The 20,861-nt window shown below is 39.4% G+C and overlaps 2 protein-coding genes and 1 long non-coding RNA gene across 5 annotated transcripts in view; 2 read left to right on the top strand and 1 right to left on the bottom strand.

Moving 5' to 3' along the window:
- Window positions 1-20,861, top strand: part of LOC136178527 (uncharacterized) — a 142,577-nt gene that overhangs the window by 97,200 nt on the left and 24,516 nt on the right. The gene's annotated exons all lie outside the window — the stretch shown is intronic.
- On the bottom strand, window positions 592-9,008 carry LOC114921116 (gastrula zinc finger protein XlCGF57.1-like). Of its 3 annotated transcripts, XM_065952418.1 has the most exons (4): window positions 5,454-5,592; window positions 4,213-4,290; window positions 3,544-3,643; window positions 592-2,692 (listed from the first exon to the last, which is right to left on the bottom strand). In XM_065952418.1, exons 2-4 carry the CDS (start codon window positions 4,252-4,254, stop codon window positions 1,377-1,379), a joined length of 1,458 nt encoding a protein of 485 aa, XP_065808490.1. In that variant the 5' UTR covers window positions 4,255-4,290; window positions 5,454-5,592; the 3' UTR covers window positions 592-1,376. The 3 variants fall into 3 exon arrangements, with proteins under 3 accessions (XP_065808490.1, XP_065808491.1, XP_029136332.2); XM_065952419.1 differs by lacking the exon at window positions 5,454-5,592 and having other exon boundaries at window positions 3,495-3,643; window positions 4,213-4,261; XM_029280499.2 differs by lacking the exons at window positions 3,544-3,643; window positions 4,213-4,290; window positions 5,454-5,592 and adding an exon at window positions 8,668-9,008.
- LOC109996349 (gastrula zinc finger protein XlCGF57.1-like) lies at window positions 9,197-19,856 on the top strand. The gene is made up of 2 exons (XM_065952425.1): window positions 9,197-9,460; window positions 12,208-19,856. Exons 1-2 carry the CDS (start codon window positions 9,292-9,294, stop codon window positions 13,269-13,271), a joined length of 1,233 nt encoding a protein of 410 aa, XP_065808497.1. The 5' UTR covers window positions 9,197-9,291; the 3' UTR covers window positions 13,272-19,856.

Below are 20,861 nucleotides of genomic sequence, written 5' to 3'. Positions count from 1 at the left end.
TCAATTGAGGATTGCTAGGACCGGCAGTTATTGAGGGAAACAACATATATAGATATATAGTCTACACTTTCTGCCCTGTTTTCTAGACTAGCACTTCTGGTCGAGGCTGTCGACCTCCCATAAAAAACTTGGCCACCTCCCTCACTGGAGGGAGATCTGTCTGAGACGATCCACCCTTTGGAGGACAGAGGACTTGTTATAATCACAGCCCTAGGACTATAAGCCTAACATTCATTTCTAGAATAATTAGATTCAAAAATAACCCCTGGTATAGGACTCTAGATTACCCCCTCTATTACACCCTATAGATTACTCTAGATTCCCTCTAGAGAGGGAATAACTGTAATCTCTCCTCGCTAGGATGTTAGGTCTGTATGAGGTGTGTAGTAAAAGTCAGTATATGACCGTGGTATGACTGCTCAGAATATAAAAATGTAAAAAGAAAAGCAAAACACAAAGACCAAAGTCTAAACCCGAGAGTGTAGACACTTAAGGTTTTAAAAGATCTTGGTCTCAGAGACTAAGTCCCAAAATGGGGATTCAAAAGTCAAAGTGACGTGGAGTCCTTTAGAAAAGTAAAAAAGAACCCCGATCTTTTCCACAGCGTTTTTATAGCCAGACGGTCTCTTTTTTCCAAGATTCTGTAAAACCTCAACAATGCATATTCAGAGAAACGAGATACATCCACAGCTGATACCAAGTTCAACCAAGTTCATATGTGGTTTTGATGTCAAAGCAAATAAGGTAACACAGGTGATACTAAGTTCATATGTGGTTTTAGCTTGAAGACCGTGAACCAGGCAGATATGCAGAAATGCTATACACCTACGAGCTCGTATGTGGTTTTGCTCAAAGTATGGCACACTTATCCTGACCTCACAGGTGCGTAGGCACCGCAGGTGTGTGTGGGATTGAAAGGAAATATAAAAGCCAAAAGTCGTAGCAACTATATGACATATGAATGGAAATGATGAAAAGATTAAGTGATAACAAAAGAAAAAGTAAATATATGATGCAAATGATAAATTGATTAAATGATAATGAAAGAAAAAGTAAATGATGAATGGATTAAATGATAATAAAAGAAAAAGTAAATATATGATAAAAACAAATTCAACAATTGCATAACTCTTTCTGATCTTTTAACAATATAAACACTTTAAATTCAAACGTCATAGCTGATCCCAACTGACTGGTTCATATGTCAGCAACAAAAAATCAATGTCAAAAAAGTACAGACAGATTCCTGTGATTATAATTGTCTTATATCCCTTTATAACAACAGTTATACATCTGTTAGTCAATACATACTTATGAATACACAAGTGATGTTGTTAACTTGGAATCCTTTGGATCAGTTTTACCATTGCAAAGGATTAGCATTTCTCTCCAGTGTGAATCATCATGTGTCTGGTCAGATGTCCCTTAGAACTAAACCTTCGACCACACTCAAAGCAGCTGAAAAGTTTCTCTCCTGTATGAACTAACATGTGTCTGGTCAGAGACACTTTTTTGGTAAAACGTTTCTCACACTGAGAGCAACTGAAGGGTTTCTCTCCTGTGTGACTCGTCATGTGTCTGGTCAGATTTCTCTTAGAACTAAACCTTTTACCACACTCAGAGCAGCTGAAGGGTTTCTCTCCTGTATGAACTGACATGTGTGTGGTAAGACTACCTCTTTGGGTAAAACATTTACTGCAAACAGAGCAGCTGAAGGGTTTCTCTGCTGTATGAACTAACATGTGTGTGGTCAGATGTCCTCTTTGGGTAAAGCTTTTACTGCAAACAGAGCAGCTGAAAGCTTTCTCTCCTGTATGAACTAACATGTGTTTGGTTAGATTTCCTCTGTGGTTAAAACATTTACTGCAAACAGAGCAGCTGTAGGGTTTCTCTGCTGTATGAACTAACATGTGTGTGGTCAGATGTCCTCTTTGGGTAAAGCTTTTACTGCAAACAGAGCAGCTGAAAGATTTCTCTCTTCTATGAACTAACATGTGATACGTCAGACTTTGTCTATGGGTAAAACTTTTACTGCAAACAGAGCAGCTGAAGGGTTTCTCTCCTGTGTGAATCATCATGTGTTTGTTCAGACTTACTCTATTGTGAAAACTTTTGCTGCAAACAGGGCAGCTGAAGGGTTTCTCTCCTATATGAACTAATATGTGCCTGGTCAGATTCCCTTTTTGGTTAAATCTTTTACCGCACTCCGAGCAGCTGTGTGGTCTCTTACCAGTCTTTAGTTTCTTATTTTTCAAGTTTAATTCTGACAGATGTTCTCCTGTCTCTTTCCAATCATCACTGTCATCAGTCTCAGGTTCATCAGAGTCTTCAGTCTCGACCTCAGTCTCTGGTTGTAAACATCTCTCTGGATCCAAGTCCCTCTCTGGTTCTGCTCCTCCACAGTCCTCTCCATCAACTCCTGTTTCCATCTGTTCAATTTGTCTCTGATGAAGCTGTGAGGACTGAGGTTTCTCTTCATCATCTTCACTCTTCAGAGAGACAGGAGTGAAGGGGAACTTGGCTGTATCAGCCTCCTCTAGTCCTTGAAGCTGTTCTTCCTCCTGACTGATCCACAGTTCCTCATGTTCTTCTTTAATGTGTTGGGGCTTAGTGTCCTCCTGGTCCAGAATGTGGCTCCACTCCTGCTGCTCAGGTGGAAGCTCTTCTTTACTCACCAACAGCTGCTGGACATCTGCAGGACACAGTAAACAAACATTAACGGTACTTAGACTGCTTTTTAAATATTAATAAGGGCTGTCAAATTCATTTTTAAAGGCTGAAAATCAATAGTTCACTAGAATTGATCACATTTTAATCATGTGTGGTGGAAGAAGGTGGACAGAGTCTGGTGCTTTGTGACAGTGAACAGTGAAAAGGCTACCATAGTCATCCTCAGATAAAACACAGAGATCCAGGTCAATATTTAATTTATTTTTCTTAACATGATGTTGCCCTGTGTTTGAAAGGCCAGATGCTGGAGGGTTGTGTTGGGTTTGCTTTTCCATCATATTTTAACAGTCAAACAATCATCCAGGATCTCTTTACTTTTTGATTTTTGTTTGGATTTCTTTGTTAAATTATTTTTTATACTTTCTCCTATGTCCCAGCAATTGGACCTGATGGTCTCCCTTACTTATTTTCCACATGGTTAATGAAGCCAGGGGTTGTTTATTGAAGATTTCTTTTCATAAAATGTTTAAATAAACTTTTTAAAAATCTGATATGACTGTTTCTGATTAACTGGAGTACAACAACGTGTTGGTCACAGTAAAATGATTTAGCAGTTTATAGCTCACATTTGAAAAGGCCTTGAACTGACATTCTTGACCAACAACAGCTAAGACAACAGCAAAGCTAACAGACGAGATCAGCTTGTCACAGCCAGTCTCATCTGAGATAAATGGCCTTCAAACTTATTTAATATTAAACATTTAAAGCCAATAAGCATTGCAAGATACGCATGAGATTCCATTTCAATTTATTAAATCACAGACTTGTCAAACAGTCTGGCATGTTGTGCTGCTGTTTTCAAGAGTTAATAACTGAAGAGAAGAACTCCATCGAGAGACGACAGGAAACGCTCAGGGGACGAGTCCTCCATGTTGTCAGGGGTTGCTGATGGATCTGAATCTGAGAGCATCTTCTGTAATAAAGAAAAGTAATCATGGAGTTTAATGTAATGTATAATGAATTTTACTGTGATGTTTATGCCTCAGACCTGAAATCAGATCTGTCCTCAGGTTCTGCTAAACTTCAGGTTCTAAAGTTTGCTTTAAAGACAGGAGAACTATTAAAGAGGAAAACCAAAATATATAATAAGACATGATGAATCCAATAATATGATCAGCTTTATGAATTTATGTTTTAAGACAAAAGTGTTCCTGCCACTTTCTATTGAAGATTATTTTAAACTGTCATCACATGGGCCAGCGTGATGAATTAAACTAATGTTAAATATTCTCATATAATCACGACATAAACAGGGTTACAATAATTAACTTTTGCCTGTGACTCAGCAGTAGCCAGGGATGTGAGCTAACAGGTGAAAACTGAAACAGCAGAATCAACCTGAGAGGCAGAAATCAGAAACTTGTATATTTTAATATATATAGAGTTTATATTAACTCAGTGTTAGACGGACTGTGGCTTACTTAGTATGATTCTGTAATACTCCACCTTCTTATATCACTTTAAAGTGAGACAGCTCTTTACCTGATAGAGTGATTCAATCTGGGACTTGTGTGTCTCGTACATTGAAGCCAAGTGTCCTCTCTCTTCAAGTCAGTGAGCCTATGGACAGGGACAGACAGATGAGCAGAACCGGTTTATACTGGTTTTTGTTAGCCATGGATTTTTTTTTTATTTCTGAAGTGCAAACACATCAACACATTTAGTTTAGACAAATCTCACTTTAAACACTAGGTGGCGGTATTTGGCTGTTTAGGTTATTGATCAGTAAATTGATCATTTGTTGTATCTGAAGCAAGTTCAACATATCCAGGTTTTCTTTGAGAAAGCTGGTTCAGCAAAGCCAGAAGCTGCAGATAAAGATATCTGATAGCATGAGCTGATTATGAACTTTGTCTGTTAACTCAGGCGTTCTGCTTCAGGCTCTCAGCGTGTCACAGAAAGGGAGTGTGTGAAACGTCTTTTGACCATTCTTATTCACAAAAGCGTCAAGTGCAGGCGGTCCAATATAATGAGGTGTGATGATGAAGTTGAAGTGGTAAAACAAGATACTGCAGCTGCAGATAACAAATGAGAGAAGTACACTGCACCACAGTGTCTCCTGTTGAGTTATTATTTCGATACTCACAGTACAACTGTGAAACTTAAACAGTGTAACTATGATCTTCTATATTTCTATCCACTGTTACAGCAGTGTCAGCCTGACAGTAGCTCAGTCTGTAGGGACTTGGGTTGGGAACCGGAGGGTCACCGGTTCAAGTCCCGGTGCAGACCAAGTTTGGAAGTTGCTGGAGAGGTGCCAGATCACCTTCTGAGCACCAAGCCAAGGTGCCCCCTCCCCACTGTGGGCAGCTCCATCTCTCCATTAGTGCATGTCCATATGATCCTGTTTGTGTGCATGTGTGTGTTGCATGACTACAGAGTGTAAAAACTGAAATTTCAATAAAGTAAATCTTCTTCTTAATCGGCAGCAGAAGCTGATGTAGCATTGGTCCACTATTGAATCCTCTTTATTGTCACCAGAAAACCTGCTATTTGAAAATGACAGGGGATTTATCTTGGTGTCACAACTATCCAAAATCCTGCGTTTTGCACCAGAAGTCCTCAAATGATGACTTGGAAACAGAATAGGGACAGCTGTGGTCGGTAACGATTTCCCTACAGACAGTAAGAAATAAATCATTTCCCAAAATCACATTCATGTATCCACAAACATGACAGCAATGAAAATACAAGTCACTTCTTTATGTAATTAATTATCTAACCTTTGAGTCCATGGTGAAGGCATGCTCTTCAAAATGAACACTGCAAAGACGAGATGATGGTGTAGGTCTCCAGTCCTTCTGTCTCATGTTCACCACCCACTGCTCCAGTCTGCCTGTGTCACCACCACCTAAAGGAAAACTGTGCAAAAATATAATAATAGAGCTTCATATTATTTATAAAATGATGTACTGTGTGCAATGCAAAGTATGAATCATTTTGTCAGCCATATTTCCTTAACAGTAATTTAGACAGCTTGGTTACATAAGGGGTTTAAATGAAAACTATTGTGTTAATTATTGTCTAACTCTGTTTGTGTTATACTGTATAATGTATGTTCATTGGTGGAAATTGTCTGTGTTGACCATAACAGTGCTGTGAAAAATAATTTCCCCATGACAATAAAGTCTAAAAAGTCTAAGTCTGTTGCAAAATAATAATTCAATATTTCATCAACATGCTGTATGTATATAAAATAGTATTTTATTGGTGAGTTCCCCCAATCAAAGCGTCCTACAGCGAGCTGGAGGAGAGACGAGGGACCAGAGAAAAAGGAAATCCCTGTTTAAAATATAATGTTGGTGAAAAGAGGGAAATAGGACGACATAAATATCAATGTTGAAATTCTTTTGAATACAGAGGCTGTGAATGTTCAGTTTTCTTTGGATATAAAAAGGCAACAACAGCCTGTAGTTTAATCCTGGTGTTTCTCTTCGTTAACGATTATTGAAGCGAAATCAAAAATAAATGCATGACATTTAAAACATATTAACATGAGTGGGGAAAAACGCCACACATTCTTTTGTTGTGCCTCTGTCTCTTCCTAACGAACTTAACAGCAGCCTGTTGTGTGTAACACTGGTCTCCTGGATTAGCACCTTCCTTTCAAAAGGTGTTAAATACAGATAAAGTCACAATCACTGCAATGTTTGTCAATTTTTAGTGCAATTTCTCAATAAGCGTCATTAAATTTACAATATGATCAACTTGTGACTGTTGAATTGGTCGTGTGTGGAAGACAATGCAGAATATTTATCAGTTTAAGCAGCATGATGCTCGGTTAATATTACATATTACACACCGCCGGTTGTTGATGTTTGCGTTCTCATTTCGGTTAGTCTCTTAAATCAGTAACAGTTATATTAAATCACATCTTACCTTTAGTTTTATCTGGATCTTAAATCAGTAACAGTTATATTAAATCACATCTTACCTTTAGTTTTATCTGGATCTTAAATCAGTAACAGTTATATTAAATCACATCTTACCTTTAGTTTTATCTGGATCTTAAATCACTAACAGTTATATTAAATCACATCTTACCTTTAGTTTTATCTGGATCTTAAATCAGTAACAGTTATATTAAATCACATCTTACCTTTAGTTTTATCTGGATCTTAAATCAGTAAGTTATATTAAATCACATCTTACCTTTAGTTTTATCTGGATCTTAAATCAGTAACAGTTATATTAAATCACATCCTACCTTAGTTTTATCTGGATCTTAAATCAGTAACAGTTATATTAAATCACATCTTACCTTTAGTTTTATCTGGATCTTAAATCAGTAACAGTTATATTAAATCACATCTTACCTTTAGTTTTATCTGGATCTTAAATCAGTAACAGTTATATTAAATCAGAGCTTACCTTTAGTTTTATCTGGACACATAGAGAAATATTCTCCCCTCGTATATAGTCCTATGAATTTCAGCCTGCACGGTGAAAGTAAAACCTGTTCCTCTCGGTTTAGTCCACTTATCACTCAGACTGTAAACATGTTCACATTAGTAATGATGCAGGCCAGATTACAATTATGTGACTTTGTTTTTGACCTAGATACTTTTTTGAGACTTTACCAGACGTTTTTATTTTTGCTGTAAAATAACTGTACAGTCAATGAACCGCATCTATGAGCGGATTTTATATTACGATTCTTGGTTTTAAATACAATTTCAATTTCAATCACAATAACGACATAACAATATCAAGAAACATAGCATGTCAGTTATTACGTTTGCTCAATTTAAAAAATAAAATAAAAAGATAAATCATGCCGGATAAGTAACCTAGCTTTACAACATTTCAGCTAACCTTAGACTGCTCATGTGTTAGCTAGCTAGATAACGACTTTAACCAACCAATGACACATAAATCACTTTTTTACTTACCGAAAAAACTGCAAAGATCCCTTATCTCCCACAGGTCGGTTAGAACAGTTTACTGCAGAACAACTCATTTTTCCAGCTCAAAAAAGACGAAAAAACTGAACGGAAAAGTTCAGTGCCAGCATAGTTTCAGGATTCCCCCCCGATTCTTTACGGAAATAAAAAGAGAAATAATGTCCGTCACAGCCAGCTATCAGTAACATATTACTGACACCGTAAAACGTTAGCTCCGTTAGCCTACTTCAGTGTTAGCTAGCTAGCTAACGACATTACCCCCGAACAGCACATTAAACATTTCAACTTACCAAGTTAATGCAGATATCCTTCAATCCCACAGGTTGGTTAGATGTGTTTACAGCAGAACAACTCCTTCAGTCAGTCCAGGAGAGACAAACACGGAGTGGAAAAGTTCAACGGCGTCTCGGCTTTCCTTCACTACGGAACTTTTGTTATTCACAAAGAGAGCTACGCAAGATCGGCGGCTGTCAATCATCGTCAAATATGACGTAAAATCCAGTTTTTCAATCTCAAATAACTTATTTAAAACAAAGTTCACAGAAAAATGAGCACTTGAACACAATGTAGGATGATAATAACTCATGATCACAGCAGAGTTTAGGTTTGGAAAAAAATGATATGACGAGTATTTTAACTTTACAGTTTGACCCACATCCCGTCTGTTATCATTGAGGAGGCGGGGCTTATGACCTATACTGCAGCCAGTCAGTAGGGGGAGCTCTACAAATAAAAGCTTCACTACACCGGGGACCGTCCATTCTTTTTACAGTCTATGGTCTAGTATCGCTATCTATGTAGTCTTTTGTCCTGCTTTTATTTTGAAGGGTTTTCCTTTAGTCCAGTGTCACATGGGTCCGCACGACTCGCTTCTTGTTTACTCTGAGTAGTCCTTTATTTCTGCAGCATTGAACTCAACTACTTTAGCTATGTTAGCTAGCATCACTGAGTGTTGCTGTATCTGTACCTAGAGTGTCCACTGTTCCAGTTAGCTGGTTTATAGTGTTCAGGACTTCGTTCATTCCTTCCCTACCTTCCTCTGACCCAGTGTCCTTCTTTTTAGTTGCTGGTGGGTTCTTCGCTGGAGAGAAAGGCTCTTTTCTTTTGGAGCTCTCGGTAGAGACCTCCATCTTAGCATCATCATGGCCGTAAATCTCCGAGCTACTGCGGGCTGAAGAGAGCTTCTTGTTCGTCTTCATGCTGCAATTTCCGGAGCACTGTAAGGTTAAAGCGTCGGTATGATGTATTAGAGATTCATACGATCACATAGAATTGAGGTGGATTTTAAAGTATGTGTAAAATTGGGACAAGCAGACGGAGCTCAGAAAATACGCTGCACCCGGTCCGCCATCTTACCGGAAGTCAGAAGAAGAAATAAAGGATATTGCGTTTATTTCCGGTTGTTTCTTAGCGCGTGTGTCTGTGTTAACGTTGTAGATGTTCTGTAAAGGGAACTAAAGCGGGTTGTTTCCACCCGGACCATTGAGTGTGTAACACAAGTTGTGAGTAAACGCTCCTGCTGAGCAGACACGTGATTCTCCGTGTGTTTATTAATGATCGTTAGGGTGCTAACGTAACAGTAGATGATCAGAGTAAAGTTGTAAAGACGTCAGCGCTGAGTTGAGTTTCCCCTCTGTGACTCTTGGATGTGTGTAAGATGGCCGGGTTTAAGGATCTTAAAGAGTTATTCAGTCGACGGCTGCTCGCTGCGGTTATCAGAGATATAACAGAAGAAAGAACAACAAGTGGATACGAAGAGGAGCTCCACCGACAAAGAAAACTGCTGGATGTGATTTTAACTCCTGAAATCAAGCTACAGAGAACAGGTTGGTTTTCTTTCCACTGCTGGAAACGTGTTTCCTGCTCATGTTTCAGATAGCAGAGCCTTTAGCTAACTTCCACAGACGCACACAGCACAGTGTTAGCTGCAGCTAGCTCCTGCTAACAACATCATTGAGTTTACTGGACTAAAAGACTCTTTAAGTCTTCACCTATTGAATCCAGCAACGGATCTGGTTATTGGAGATACGTTTTAGAAACCTTAACAATATGCTATTCAGTTGTATCTTTGGGCACACAAACTTCAGGCCACCCTCTGCATCAGACTGCGGTCAAGCCAGCCTCCACTTCAGAAACGATAGTTTATTCTATCTTCTTTACACGACGGCATCATGTCATTTCTGTCTCTACATGGTCGTTTACAATTCTCCTCTGCTCTCTGTGTCACACACACACACACACACACACACACACACACACTTGCGCGCGCGCGCACACACACAGGTGAGCACACTTTCACCAGCGGAGGCCTGGGTGTGCACAATAATAAAAAGTCCTTAAGAACCATCAGAAAATAAAGTAGGCCGCTTATCTTACTTCAGACTTTTCTGAGCATGTCTCTCTCTCTCTGCCGGTGTTGTATGTTGTCTGGTTTTCAGTTTAACTGGTTACCTTTGTTTACAAACGTCAAAGGTTTGTCATGGCGACAGCAGATGTTACAATCACCGAGAGGAAACGTAGCTGACCTGGCGAATGCCTGAATGATTAAGGTTATAATTTAACTGATTTCAAGTCGCAACTCATATGTACTGCGGTAAATATGATTGTATGATTGAGCACTTCATCCCAGCCACCTAATAAAAATGCAAAATAAAGAAAATATAATACATGTTCATGATCGCGCCGAGCTGGATTCGATCTCACTAAAACCAAATTAACCCCTAATCACCTGCGTCCTGCCTTACAGCGTGCACCACCTGAACAGTGACACTTTATCAAATCCATTACGTATTCGTTTATGATGTCAGCCTCCTGGTCACATTTTAGTTTGGCTGCTCCTACAACAACTGGTTACCTCGGTTTATCTTCAGATACCTGCACATATAAAGGTTTTTACCCGAGGCTACAGCCTTACAGACCACAACATAACAGACCTCTACACCACTACCCATTTTGACAAAGAAATACTTTGAAACAGTGACGATGTATTTCAAAACAAACACTGAGCCACTGTTTGATTCACATGACAGGAGACTGCTGGGTTGATCGTAGAAAAGCTACCTGAACATTTCTATTGCCATGCTTTTCAAATGTAAATGTCCACGGCCACTTCTGATTGTATAAGTGGGCACTATACACGACATTTGCGAAAAAATAAAATAAAATGTATGCATGATCGTGTCGAGCTGGAGTCGAATCTTTATGTTGTGGTCTGTAAGGCTGTAGCCTCGGGTAAAAACCTTTATATGTGCAGGTATTTGAAGATAAACCGAGGTAACCAGTTGTTGTAGGAGCAGCCAAACTAAAATGTGACCAGGAGGCTGACATCATAAACGAATACGTAATGGATTTGATGAAGTGTCACTGTTCAGGTGGTGCACGCTGTAAGGCAGGACGCAGGTGATTAGGGGTTAATTTTGTTTTAGTGAGATCGAATCCAGCTCGGCGCGATCATGAACATGTATTATATTTTCTTTATTTTGTATTTTTCTTAGGTGGCTGGGATGTAGTGCTCAATCATACAATCATATTTACCGCAGTAGATTTAAAACACGACTTGAAATCAGTGCAAATATGATCAGACAGGCATTCTCCAGGTCAGCTACGTTTCCTCTCCAAAGTCGGAAACATCAGCTGTCGGGTCCGTTCGGTAACCAGACAATGTGGGAACCAGACAACATACAAGTGGGAGTTGCAGGAACAAAAACTAAGCTGGACAGACCGTTACAAGTTGAAATAATTGTTTTGACTGCTGTCATTAAAAGAAACACATGAACCCCCCCCCACCCCCACATGGTGTTTTCATGAATAAATTAAAGGAATCTTTTTCAGTTATCTCAAAATGTTTCTTCAGTCTCAATTTGTAAAATAAATTGTGAAAGAATTGTATCGTGAATCGTATCGTGAGTTGAGTGAATCGTTACATCCCTACATCAAAGTGTGTGTAAGAACGTAGTTTAATAACAAAAAGTCTCGATTTTTTTATATTAAAAAAAATGCAACTAGTGTTGCAATTTCCGCTTGCTTCTGCAATTTAATTGCAAAAAAACTCTCTGTTGGACACATATCTTATTCTTTCCTAAAGATTGAGCTAGCTCAGCACTTTGGTGTGTGAAGAGGTAGTATCTGACATAATCAGGAAGTGATCAGCAACACATGGCTCATTTACATAACGCCAGCCTTTCTGTTCAACATACTGTCTGATCATATTCACCGTTTTGGAAAGGAGCCACAGGTCGGATTCGAACCTTGGCTGCCCGCTCTCCAGGACTTAATGATGATGAGAAACCTCAATCTTCACAGCCTTAGACAAGTTCCTTATTTTCTTTCAAAATAAAGGTAGGTTTGTATCCAAAAAGGAAGTAAAGTAACCTAAGCTTAAGGCATTACAAAATAAAAGCATTAACAACGTTTTTTAAATGCAAAATGAGTGAATTCCAAACATGATTAAAATGTGATCAATTCAAGTGAACTATTGATTTTCAGCCTTTAAAAATGAAATCATTTGACAGCCCTTATTAATATTTAAAAAGCAGTCTAAGTACCGTTAATGTTTGTTTACTGTGTCCTGCAGATGTCCAGCAGCTGTTGGTGAGTAAAGAAGAGCTTCCACCTGAGCAGCAGGAGTGGAGCCACATTCTGGACCAGGAGGACACTAAGCCCCAACACATTAAAGAAGAACATGAGGAACTGTGGATCAGTCAGGAGGAAGAACAGCTTCAAGGACTGGAGGAGGCTGATACCACCAAGTTCCCCTTCACTCCTGTTTCTGTGAAGAGTGAAGATGATGAAGAGAAACCTCAGTCCTCACAGCCTCATCAGAGACAAACTGAACAGATGGAAACAGGAGTTGATGGAGAGGACTGTGGAGGAGCAGAGCCAGGGAGAGACTCAGATCCAGAGAGACGTTTACGACCAGAGACTGAGGTCGAGACTGAAGACTCTTATGGACCTGAGACTGATGACAGTGATGATTGGCAAGAGCCAAGAGAACATCTGTCAGAATTAAACTTAAAAAATAAGAAACTAAAGACTGGTAAGAGACCACACAGGTGCTCAGAATGTGGTAAAAGGTTTAACCAGAAAGGGACTCTGACCAGACACATGAAGATTCACACAGGAGAGAAACCCTTCAACTGCTCTGAGTGTGGTAAAATATTTAACCAGCAAGGATATCTGACCAAACACATGGTGATTCACACAGGAGAGAAACTTTTCAGCTGCTCTGTTTGCGGTAAAAGTTTTACCCATAGACTAAGTCTGACGTATCACATGTTAATTCATACAGGAGAGAAACCCTTCAGCTGCTCTGTTTGCAGTAAAAGCTTTAACCAAAGAGGAAGTCTGACCACACACATGTTAGTTCATACAGGAGAGAACCCCTTCAGCTGCTCTGAGTGTGGCAAAGGGTTTACTTCTAAGGGAAATCTGACCAGTCACATGTTAGTTCATACAGGAGAGAAACCCTTCAGCTGCTCTGTTTGCAGTAAAGGTTTTACCCAAAGAGGAAGTCTGACCAGACACTTGTTAGTTCATAAAGGAGAGAAACCCCACAGTTGCTCTCAGTGTGGTAAAAGGTTTAACCAGAAAGGGACTCTGACCAGACACATGACAATTCACACAGGAGAGAAATGCTAATCCTGTGCAATGGTAAAACTGATCCAAAGGAATCTGCGTTAAAGAGCCCATATTATGCCCTTTTTGGGGTTCGTATATTTAATACCTAGTACCTACTAAAGTATGTTCACAATAGGTAAAGTTAGAAAAAAGTGTATGTTTTCATGTACTGCCGCTCCATGCACCGGCTCGCTTCTGACTCTCTCTCTAAGGCTGTGAAGTGCCCACGTTCAGAGTGCCCACGTGTGCGAAGTCTGATCTGATTGGTCGGCCTGTCGGCTCTGCCGTAATTGGTCAGTCGCTCAGCCACTCTGGCTCCGTCCAAGGGGAGCAAAAACATTAGCACATTAGGGGAGCTGTGGCTTAGTTGGTAGAGTTGTCGCCTCCCAACCAGAAGGTCAAGGGTTCAATCCCCAGCTGGGCAACATGCTCCCGCTGCAGTGTGTGAAAGGGTGTGAATGGGTGGGTGTGACATGTGGTGTAAAAGCGCTTTGAGTAGTCGGAAAACTAGAAATGGGATATAAGACAATTCTATTCACCTGCCTGTACTTTTTTGACATTGATGTTTTGTTGCTGACATATGAACCAGTAAGTTGGGATCAGCTATGACGTTTGAATTTAAAGTGTTTATATGAAACAGTTACAGTGTAAGGATTCTTCTTCTCTCCTGATATCTTCTCTTCTTTCTGTCACTCTGTTTCCTTGGATGCCTCTGTGTTGGGTAGCACAAGTTCTTCAGACAGCTCATGTGTAACCTTGTAATAAATAAACTGATGTAGAGTGAGAAAGACTTCTACTTATGTTATTTTGTGTCGACTGCCTAAAGTCTCTTTGGTAAAGAAAACCTAATGACATCCGGTTGAGTGGACACTGGCGCGTCTTGCTGCCGCTGCTCACCGGTTATTTTTAAGTATTTTGTTTGGTTTTATGGCCTGAATGGACTGCGTAATTTCACTTTTATGGGAGTTAGAGCATTAACCTATCTTCGCATAAACACCGATTCAGTTGTTGCTCCTGTGTTTTGCTCGTTTTGTGTGCGAGCGGGCCAACTGTAGCCTACCCATTGCAATGCAGCACCCGGCTTCGCTGATCCACCTGGCCGTTGCAGTCGCTATGTGGGCCAGAAAGTTTTACATCTGGTCTGCACTTCGTTTTGCCATCACCCTGTGGCAGGTATACTTCGGTATACAGCCGCTGAACTTCGTTGGTTTCGCTGGCACCTGCCTGAGCCTCAACCGCCCTGCCTTCAGTTCATTTGAATGTGTTGTAGTTAAGCTGCCTGGACCCACTCCCACCATTGTTGCTACACTCTACCGCCCCCCTAAGCCACACAGTGACTTCTTAAATGACTTTGCCACTCTACTCACCCATTTATCTATTCTTTCACCAAATGTAATATTGCTGGGGGACTTATGGACAATAGCAATCTGCCTCTTACCAGAGACTTTTCATCATGCCTGGAGAGTTTTGGATTCCATCAATACATAAATTTTCCGACACACAAAAGGTCATACTCTGGACTTAATCTGTTGTTCTGGTCTCACCCCCTCCAACTGCACAGCTGATGAACTCCACCATGTAACTGACCATTTCCTCCTTTCATTCAATGCTGCACTTTGCCTCTCTGCAATCAAGTCTCTACGTCTCATCTCATTTTGGAATATAAAGGACATCAACGCAGATACTCTCCGCTCCAATATTGACAATATTCTGATCCCGGACTATCTTTCAACCCTGATGAACTAGTAGCACTTTATAATAATGGATTAAACAACATTCTCAACGCTCTTGCCCCAGTGAAAACACAGTCTGTTTCCTTCTCCTCAACTCGTATACCCCTGAGCTCCGGACAATGAAAACTAAAGGTCGACAACTTGAGCAACTCTACAAAAAAAAGGTCTCTCTATACATAAGGAAATGCACAAAACCCATATACTACACTACAAGGACTCAATTTCTCAAACCAAATCCAATTATTGTAGTGTATGGACTATTTATACTTGCGGAGTTATATCACTTAGCACTCTTGTGCCTTACAGCGCACTTCATAGTTAATTACGTTGGCGCAGTGATATGTGTTGCTGGACTTCTTGCAACCTGCTGTTCATCAGTAAAGCGTCATACTAAGTTGAAGCTCCGTCTTATTTATTTTAAAGTTGTTACAGACACAACAAATTGACGACGAGCACGAACCGAGATGCAAGTGAATGATCCCAGCTGCACTGACAGTTGAGGGAGGAAAAAGAGCAAGAAAAGGACTCGTGAGTGACGAGCTAAACCAGGCTAACGGCTACGGTAACTTCAAAGTGCGGATAAGGTGGACAAAATGCGAGCATGTCAATTGTTGGCAAAATAGAGGAGTTTGTCAGTGCAAATGAAGACTGGGAGTCATATATTGAAAGGGTCGAACTTTACTTCACTGCAAATGATGTGGAGGATGAAAAGAAAGTTCCAACACTCCTTAGCCTTATAGGTGTTAGAACATATAGCCTGCTCAGAAACCTGGTAGCCCCCCAAAAGCCTGCGACACAGACGTGGTGGATCAGCTGCCAGTGACAAATTCTGACATACAGAAACACACCAGGAATGACCCCACATTGTCAAAAGTGTACGAAATAACAATGCAGGGATGGCCAGCTCATGGTTGTGGAAGCGATTAGTGATCAAAATTCAAATGATAAAGCTAATTTGAAAATTCAAATGCATTAACAGAAATGCTTTTTAATTTTCAGAATATGGGTGATTATTTGACTCAAAAATAAAATGATGATTAATTTTAGTTTTCAACTTCAAAAACGCACATTCTTTGACTAAATTAAAATGAGGAAGAAAATTACATTTGCTTTATCATTTTCAAAAAATGCCCCGCTACATCTGTATCATAATTCAAATGAAAAATCTAATTTTAAAATGAAAATACAGGAACAGAAACACGTTTTAATTTTCAGATTATAGGTGCATTATTTGACCTATATTTAAAATTAATATTCAGTCATCCGTTTGCATTATACTTTTACTCTCTATGTATGCATATTGTATGACATCATTCAAATGAAAACGAAAAGGTCTTTGGCTTTTTGTTTTCAAACTTGTCGTGCTAAAAAGTGATCATAATTCAAACCAACTCGAAAATTAAATGGCAAAGTGGACGGCGCAGGAAAGTGACATCAGACTCCAGCTCCCAGGCAAGCGAACGTAATATTTACAGCGGCGGGGTGGGGGTGAATCTTGCCCTCATTCAGTCCTTTTTGACAGAAAAGGGGATGAGCTGCTTTTTTCTTTTCATTTTCATTATTTTCTCTGCCAGTTTACCAACAATCTTTTTTTCACAAAGTTTTGCCAGTTTTAAAAGTGTATGTTTTTGCTCCTTAACTGCTCAAGTACACTTTTGTCTACCATGTATATCTCAGCAATTGCTGCTGTGTCCTTGACAGCATTTCTAGATACATGTGCCTTCTTAAAAGCTTTTGTCATCTTGAGGCCTCCTTTGATGAGTTTGAGGACATGCCGATATCGCCTCAAAACATCGGTGATGGTTGACACTGAAAAAACAAAAACAAATTACAACTGTAAAACATTCATTTGAAAAAAGGTTATTGCTCCCTAAAGATTGTTGTAGTGTATATTAGTTGCAGGGTAATGGCCCAAAGTTCAACTTTGGTACACTTTGAAGGGACGGAATGGCAGCTTTAACCAATAGCAACAATGTGTGGGTGTAGACTCCACTGTAGGTGTAAGGTTTGTCTCTATTTGACATGACGTTTGGGATGAATTTGATTTAATCTTTTTTTTATTGGTCGAAATAAGTAAACGCTGATGAGTCATCAGATAATTGAATATGTTTTGCAGGAAGAGAGAATGTAGATTTGAGCCCTTTCCTAAAAGCCACAGTTCAGTATCGAGTGCAGACTTTTCAGTAGGGGGTGTCAGCAGACTGGTTTTGTGCAGAATGGTTCGGATGCTTCTTTTCAGGAAATTAATTGTATTTAAACACCCACAATGCTGTGCAAAACTAAACGTAAAACATCTCTTTACGTGCGCCTCCAAAATAAAACAAACGAGGATGTATTCGGCCAGTTCTGGTACGAGCCTTTCAAATGTTAAGTTGTTAAATTGTTTTCATGCAATGTGAAGTTTTGTATTATTTACTGAGCCATCGTGCAAATCACATCTGAGTTGGAGTGTCAATAACATGAGACAGGCTAATGGCGCCACTTCCAAACTGAATGAATCAAACAAAGTAGGAACAAATATCGGCCTACTGTGCGCGCCTACTGAATAGTAGGTCCTAACAGGATACAGCACAGAGAGAAGGAGCTGTCTACAGTCAGATTGTGTAGGCACTTAGCAATTTCAGATGCACCCATTGAGATGTAAAAATACTGTGACTGGGCCTTTATCCTGTAAATGAGATGCACCAAAACACATTTTACAGTGTCCCATATTTAGGAAACTGGGTACAAATGACCATATATTACATTTGGATATATCACCCCCCCAACTCCTTAATCTTAAATTTTGTTTGATCACGTTCAATGTATTTTTAAAATAAATCCAATGTTGTCAGAGAGGAACCTAAAAGTTAGCTTTTTGAAATTTACATTTCTGTGTGGCTTCTAAAGGCCTAAAACAAGCTAATGTAGGTGTATTTGCACTTTTGGTAGCTATCTTATTCAGTGCATGTTTGGGTGAAAATAAAAATCTGGTCTCACCATATTGTCTGCTTTAGTTGCTTCAAGCCATGCTATGTGATGTTATTTTAAAGAACTGAGGAAGCATGTGCAAGAAGGTAATTCTTCAGGGGACCCCCTACCCCCACGAGTCTGAATTTTAAAGGAGAGAGACATAAGACAGAGATCTTCCTCTGTCAATAGACATGTACGAATGTTACGCAATTTCAGTGTGAGCCGATAAAAAATACATTGGTACCTCGCTCTCCTTTGCCCTTTGACCTCTTCAACTTTTTGCTTGATTTTTTGCTTCTGTTCTTGTTTTTCTTTTTATACTTCTTCCTTTTCTTCTTTTTCTCTTCAGAGGAGGTAGAGCTTGAGTGCAAATCACTGCTGGAGTCACTGTTAGAGCTGTCAGTGCTGGAGTTGGTGCTCGATTCAGTGCTGGTGATGGCCACATATCCAGTGTCAGTTCCTATCTCCATGTTCCTATCTGTGAAAAACAGAAGAAGACATTTTTTATGGTCTGTGCTACAAATTGCCAACTTCTGACACGGTGGGCACTGCGCCACTGTCAAGCCCATTCACTGTGTATTGTGTATTGTGTATCTCCGCGCAGCAAGAAGTTAAAACATTTTCTACTTGAGCGCAGTGCTCCCTGACGTCACCTCTGTGAGTCCAATAGGAGGGTAGCTCAGATCACAATAAATGGTGTCTTCACTTTACTGAGCTCTAGTTTAAAGACCGACCGGGACATCGGGGAGAGAGCTCTAGTTTGGAAAGATATTTCCAACAGTTTGGGCATAACAGGTGTGTTTAAAACAGTAGCAGTAATATGTGTCCTGCTCGTGAAGTAGGCGTCTTAGCGCTGCAGCCCTGGACGAACTAAAACTATCCCATATCCTGACGTGCCCTGATGATTTCATGAAGATGATTTCATTTCACTTTACATACCATGTAAAGCTCTGCTACACCTTTACGGACCTGGCTCTGCTGCAGACTTCTCCTGCAGTTGCTGCTGAAGTGATTTGTTTTCTGCCTCCAGTTCAGCAACATGGGACTGCAGCATCTCAGCCTTTTCTTTCCAGATATTCTGCTCTTTTCCAGGCTTGAGACTTTCCATGTTACCGGCTGCAAAATATAATATGACAGATAAAATATTCATGTGAGTAGAGTAGATGGGTCAAAGCTTTGAGGCAGAGTTTACAGGTTTTTTATTGCATTGAACAATTTAATCAACAAATCTTTGAGTGTCAACTAGACACACTCACTCTCATAGAAGCAATAAAAATCTGTTTATAAAGCAACTTCAATATTCTGCATCTGCCAGGTTATAAATCTCAGAGAGAGACAGTTATTCTCAATATTTTACTTCAAATCTAATTCTGGTAAAATGTCAGTTTGATTAGGTTATTTATGCTACCCCTAGATGCATCAAAAAACTTGTTTTACTACAAAGGTATGAAATAGATATGTTAGCCATTCCAGTGAATTTTTATTTATTTTGCCCACCCTGACCTGCGTCTATTATATGCATGAATAAAATAAACATTTCTTGATAACTTAAGATTGAAATCAAGTAACTTAACAGACTTCAAACCACAACCTTGGTTTGTTTTGCCAGCTTTGCCAGGGTGTTACCACACCCGTAGCGTTGGAGCCATGGATACATTTAAGTTTATTTGAAGTTACTATTTTATTGAATTTTTGCTGTTTTGGGTCACTGATTATTATGTCATTTATTGTAGGTAGAGCTATTGTTTTGATTTGACTCACCTGTTCACCTTTTGTTTTCAGAAGACACAGGGTGAGCTGGGCTGCCGTATTTTTTGTTGATCGCTATTGTTTTTGGCTAACTGTGATTACTTTGATTATGAGTTAATGCATGTTGACATAAACTGATTATCTTTTTTCATAATTAAAAAAATCAAACTTGTTTTTCACATCACAGTGATTCTTTTGTAAACGCGTCAGACAAGGCAATAGGCCCAACCTCAGCCTCTCATTGGCTTCATTCTTACAGAAAGGCGCCACATGTAGTTTGGTTCATTTTGTCAGGACCAAGGAAAACGTTTTTGTAAATGAACAAGGAGGAGACTAAATCGTGAAGTTTTAGTGACTGAAAAGGTCATTTGGACCCACGTAGGGAAATTCTGGTTACAGTAAGTAGTTTATGCAGCTTCAGATGTCTAATTTATGATTTTTGTGTAAGAAAAAGAGCTCAAAGAAAAAAATGGTCATAAACATTATTATTATTGTTACACAGCAAATCATGTGAATGTTACGAATTTTGACTTACAGGTAGGCATAACAAAAATGTATTATTTCTGTGGAATCACTGTCCCACATATTATTTGACATGACCTGATATGGTACCTCAAGTTGTACATGAAGTAAACAGACAAATGCGCAAAAGTTAACACCCTATGACCCATTTCAGAAATATGTGCTGACAGGCATACATATGTATATTACTATGGTTACTAAATGCAAATTCATAATAAGATCGCTTCTCAAACATAATTCAGAACCAGCAGATGTATTTATTAAGGGTTTATTTTTTGAAATCATAATCACATGTGCTACCATAAAATCCTTGTTAATGACCACCACTTACCCTATGCTACGGACACCAAACGATAATATCGACACTGGAGCTTTTTATGGAAATTTAAACTTAAACCGTTATCAATCCCATCTTGGCTGACATTCTGCCCGCCAGTGTAGCCTAGCATACTTATGAACCATCTATTAGTATGTTCTGAGGGATCTGCTAGCCCTGCTTTCCCCCCGCTTGAGTCTAATGTTAATTTATATATTATTGTAAATTTGCTTTCGCCAACAAACAGCCAAAACCTGTTTTGGTAGCTAGCATCAGTTAACATGTGTGTCACATTAATTAGTTAGCGAATAGGCTAAGTAAACTCACTTTTTAATTTAT

Source organism: Labrus bergylta, chromosome 3 (genome assembly GCF_963930695.1).
Source record: "Labrus bergylta chromosome 3, fLabBer1.1, whole genome shotgun sequence".
NCBI classification, from domain to species: domain Eukaryota; kingdom Metazoa; phylum Chordata; class Actinopteri; order Labriformes; family Labridae; genus Labrus; species Labrus bergylta.
This window is presented reverse-complemented; position numbering and strand designations above follow the sequence as displayed.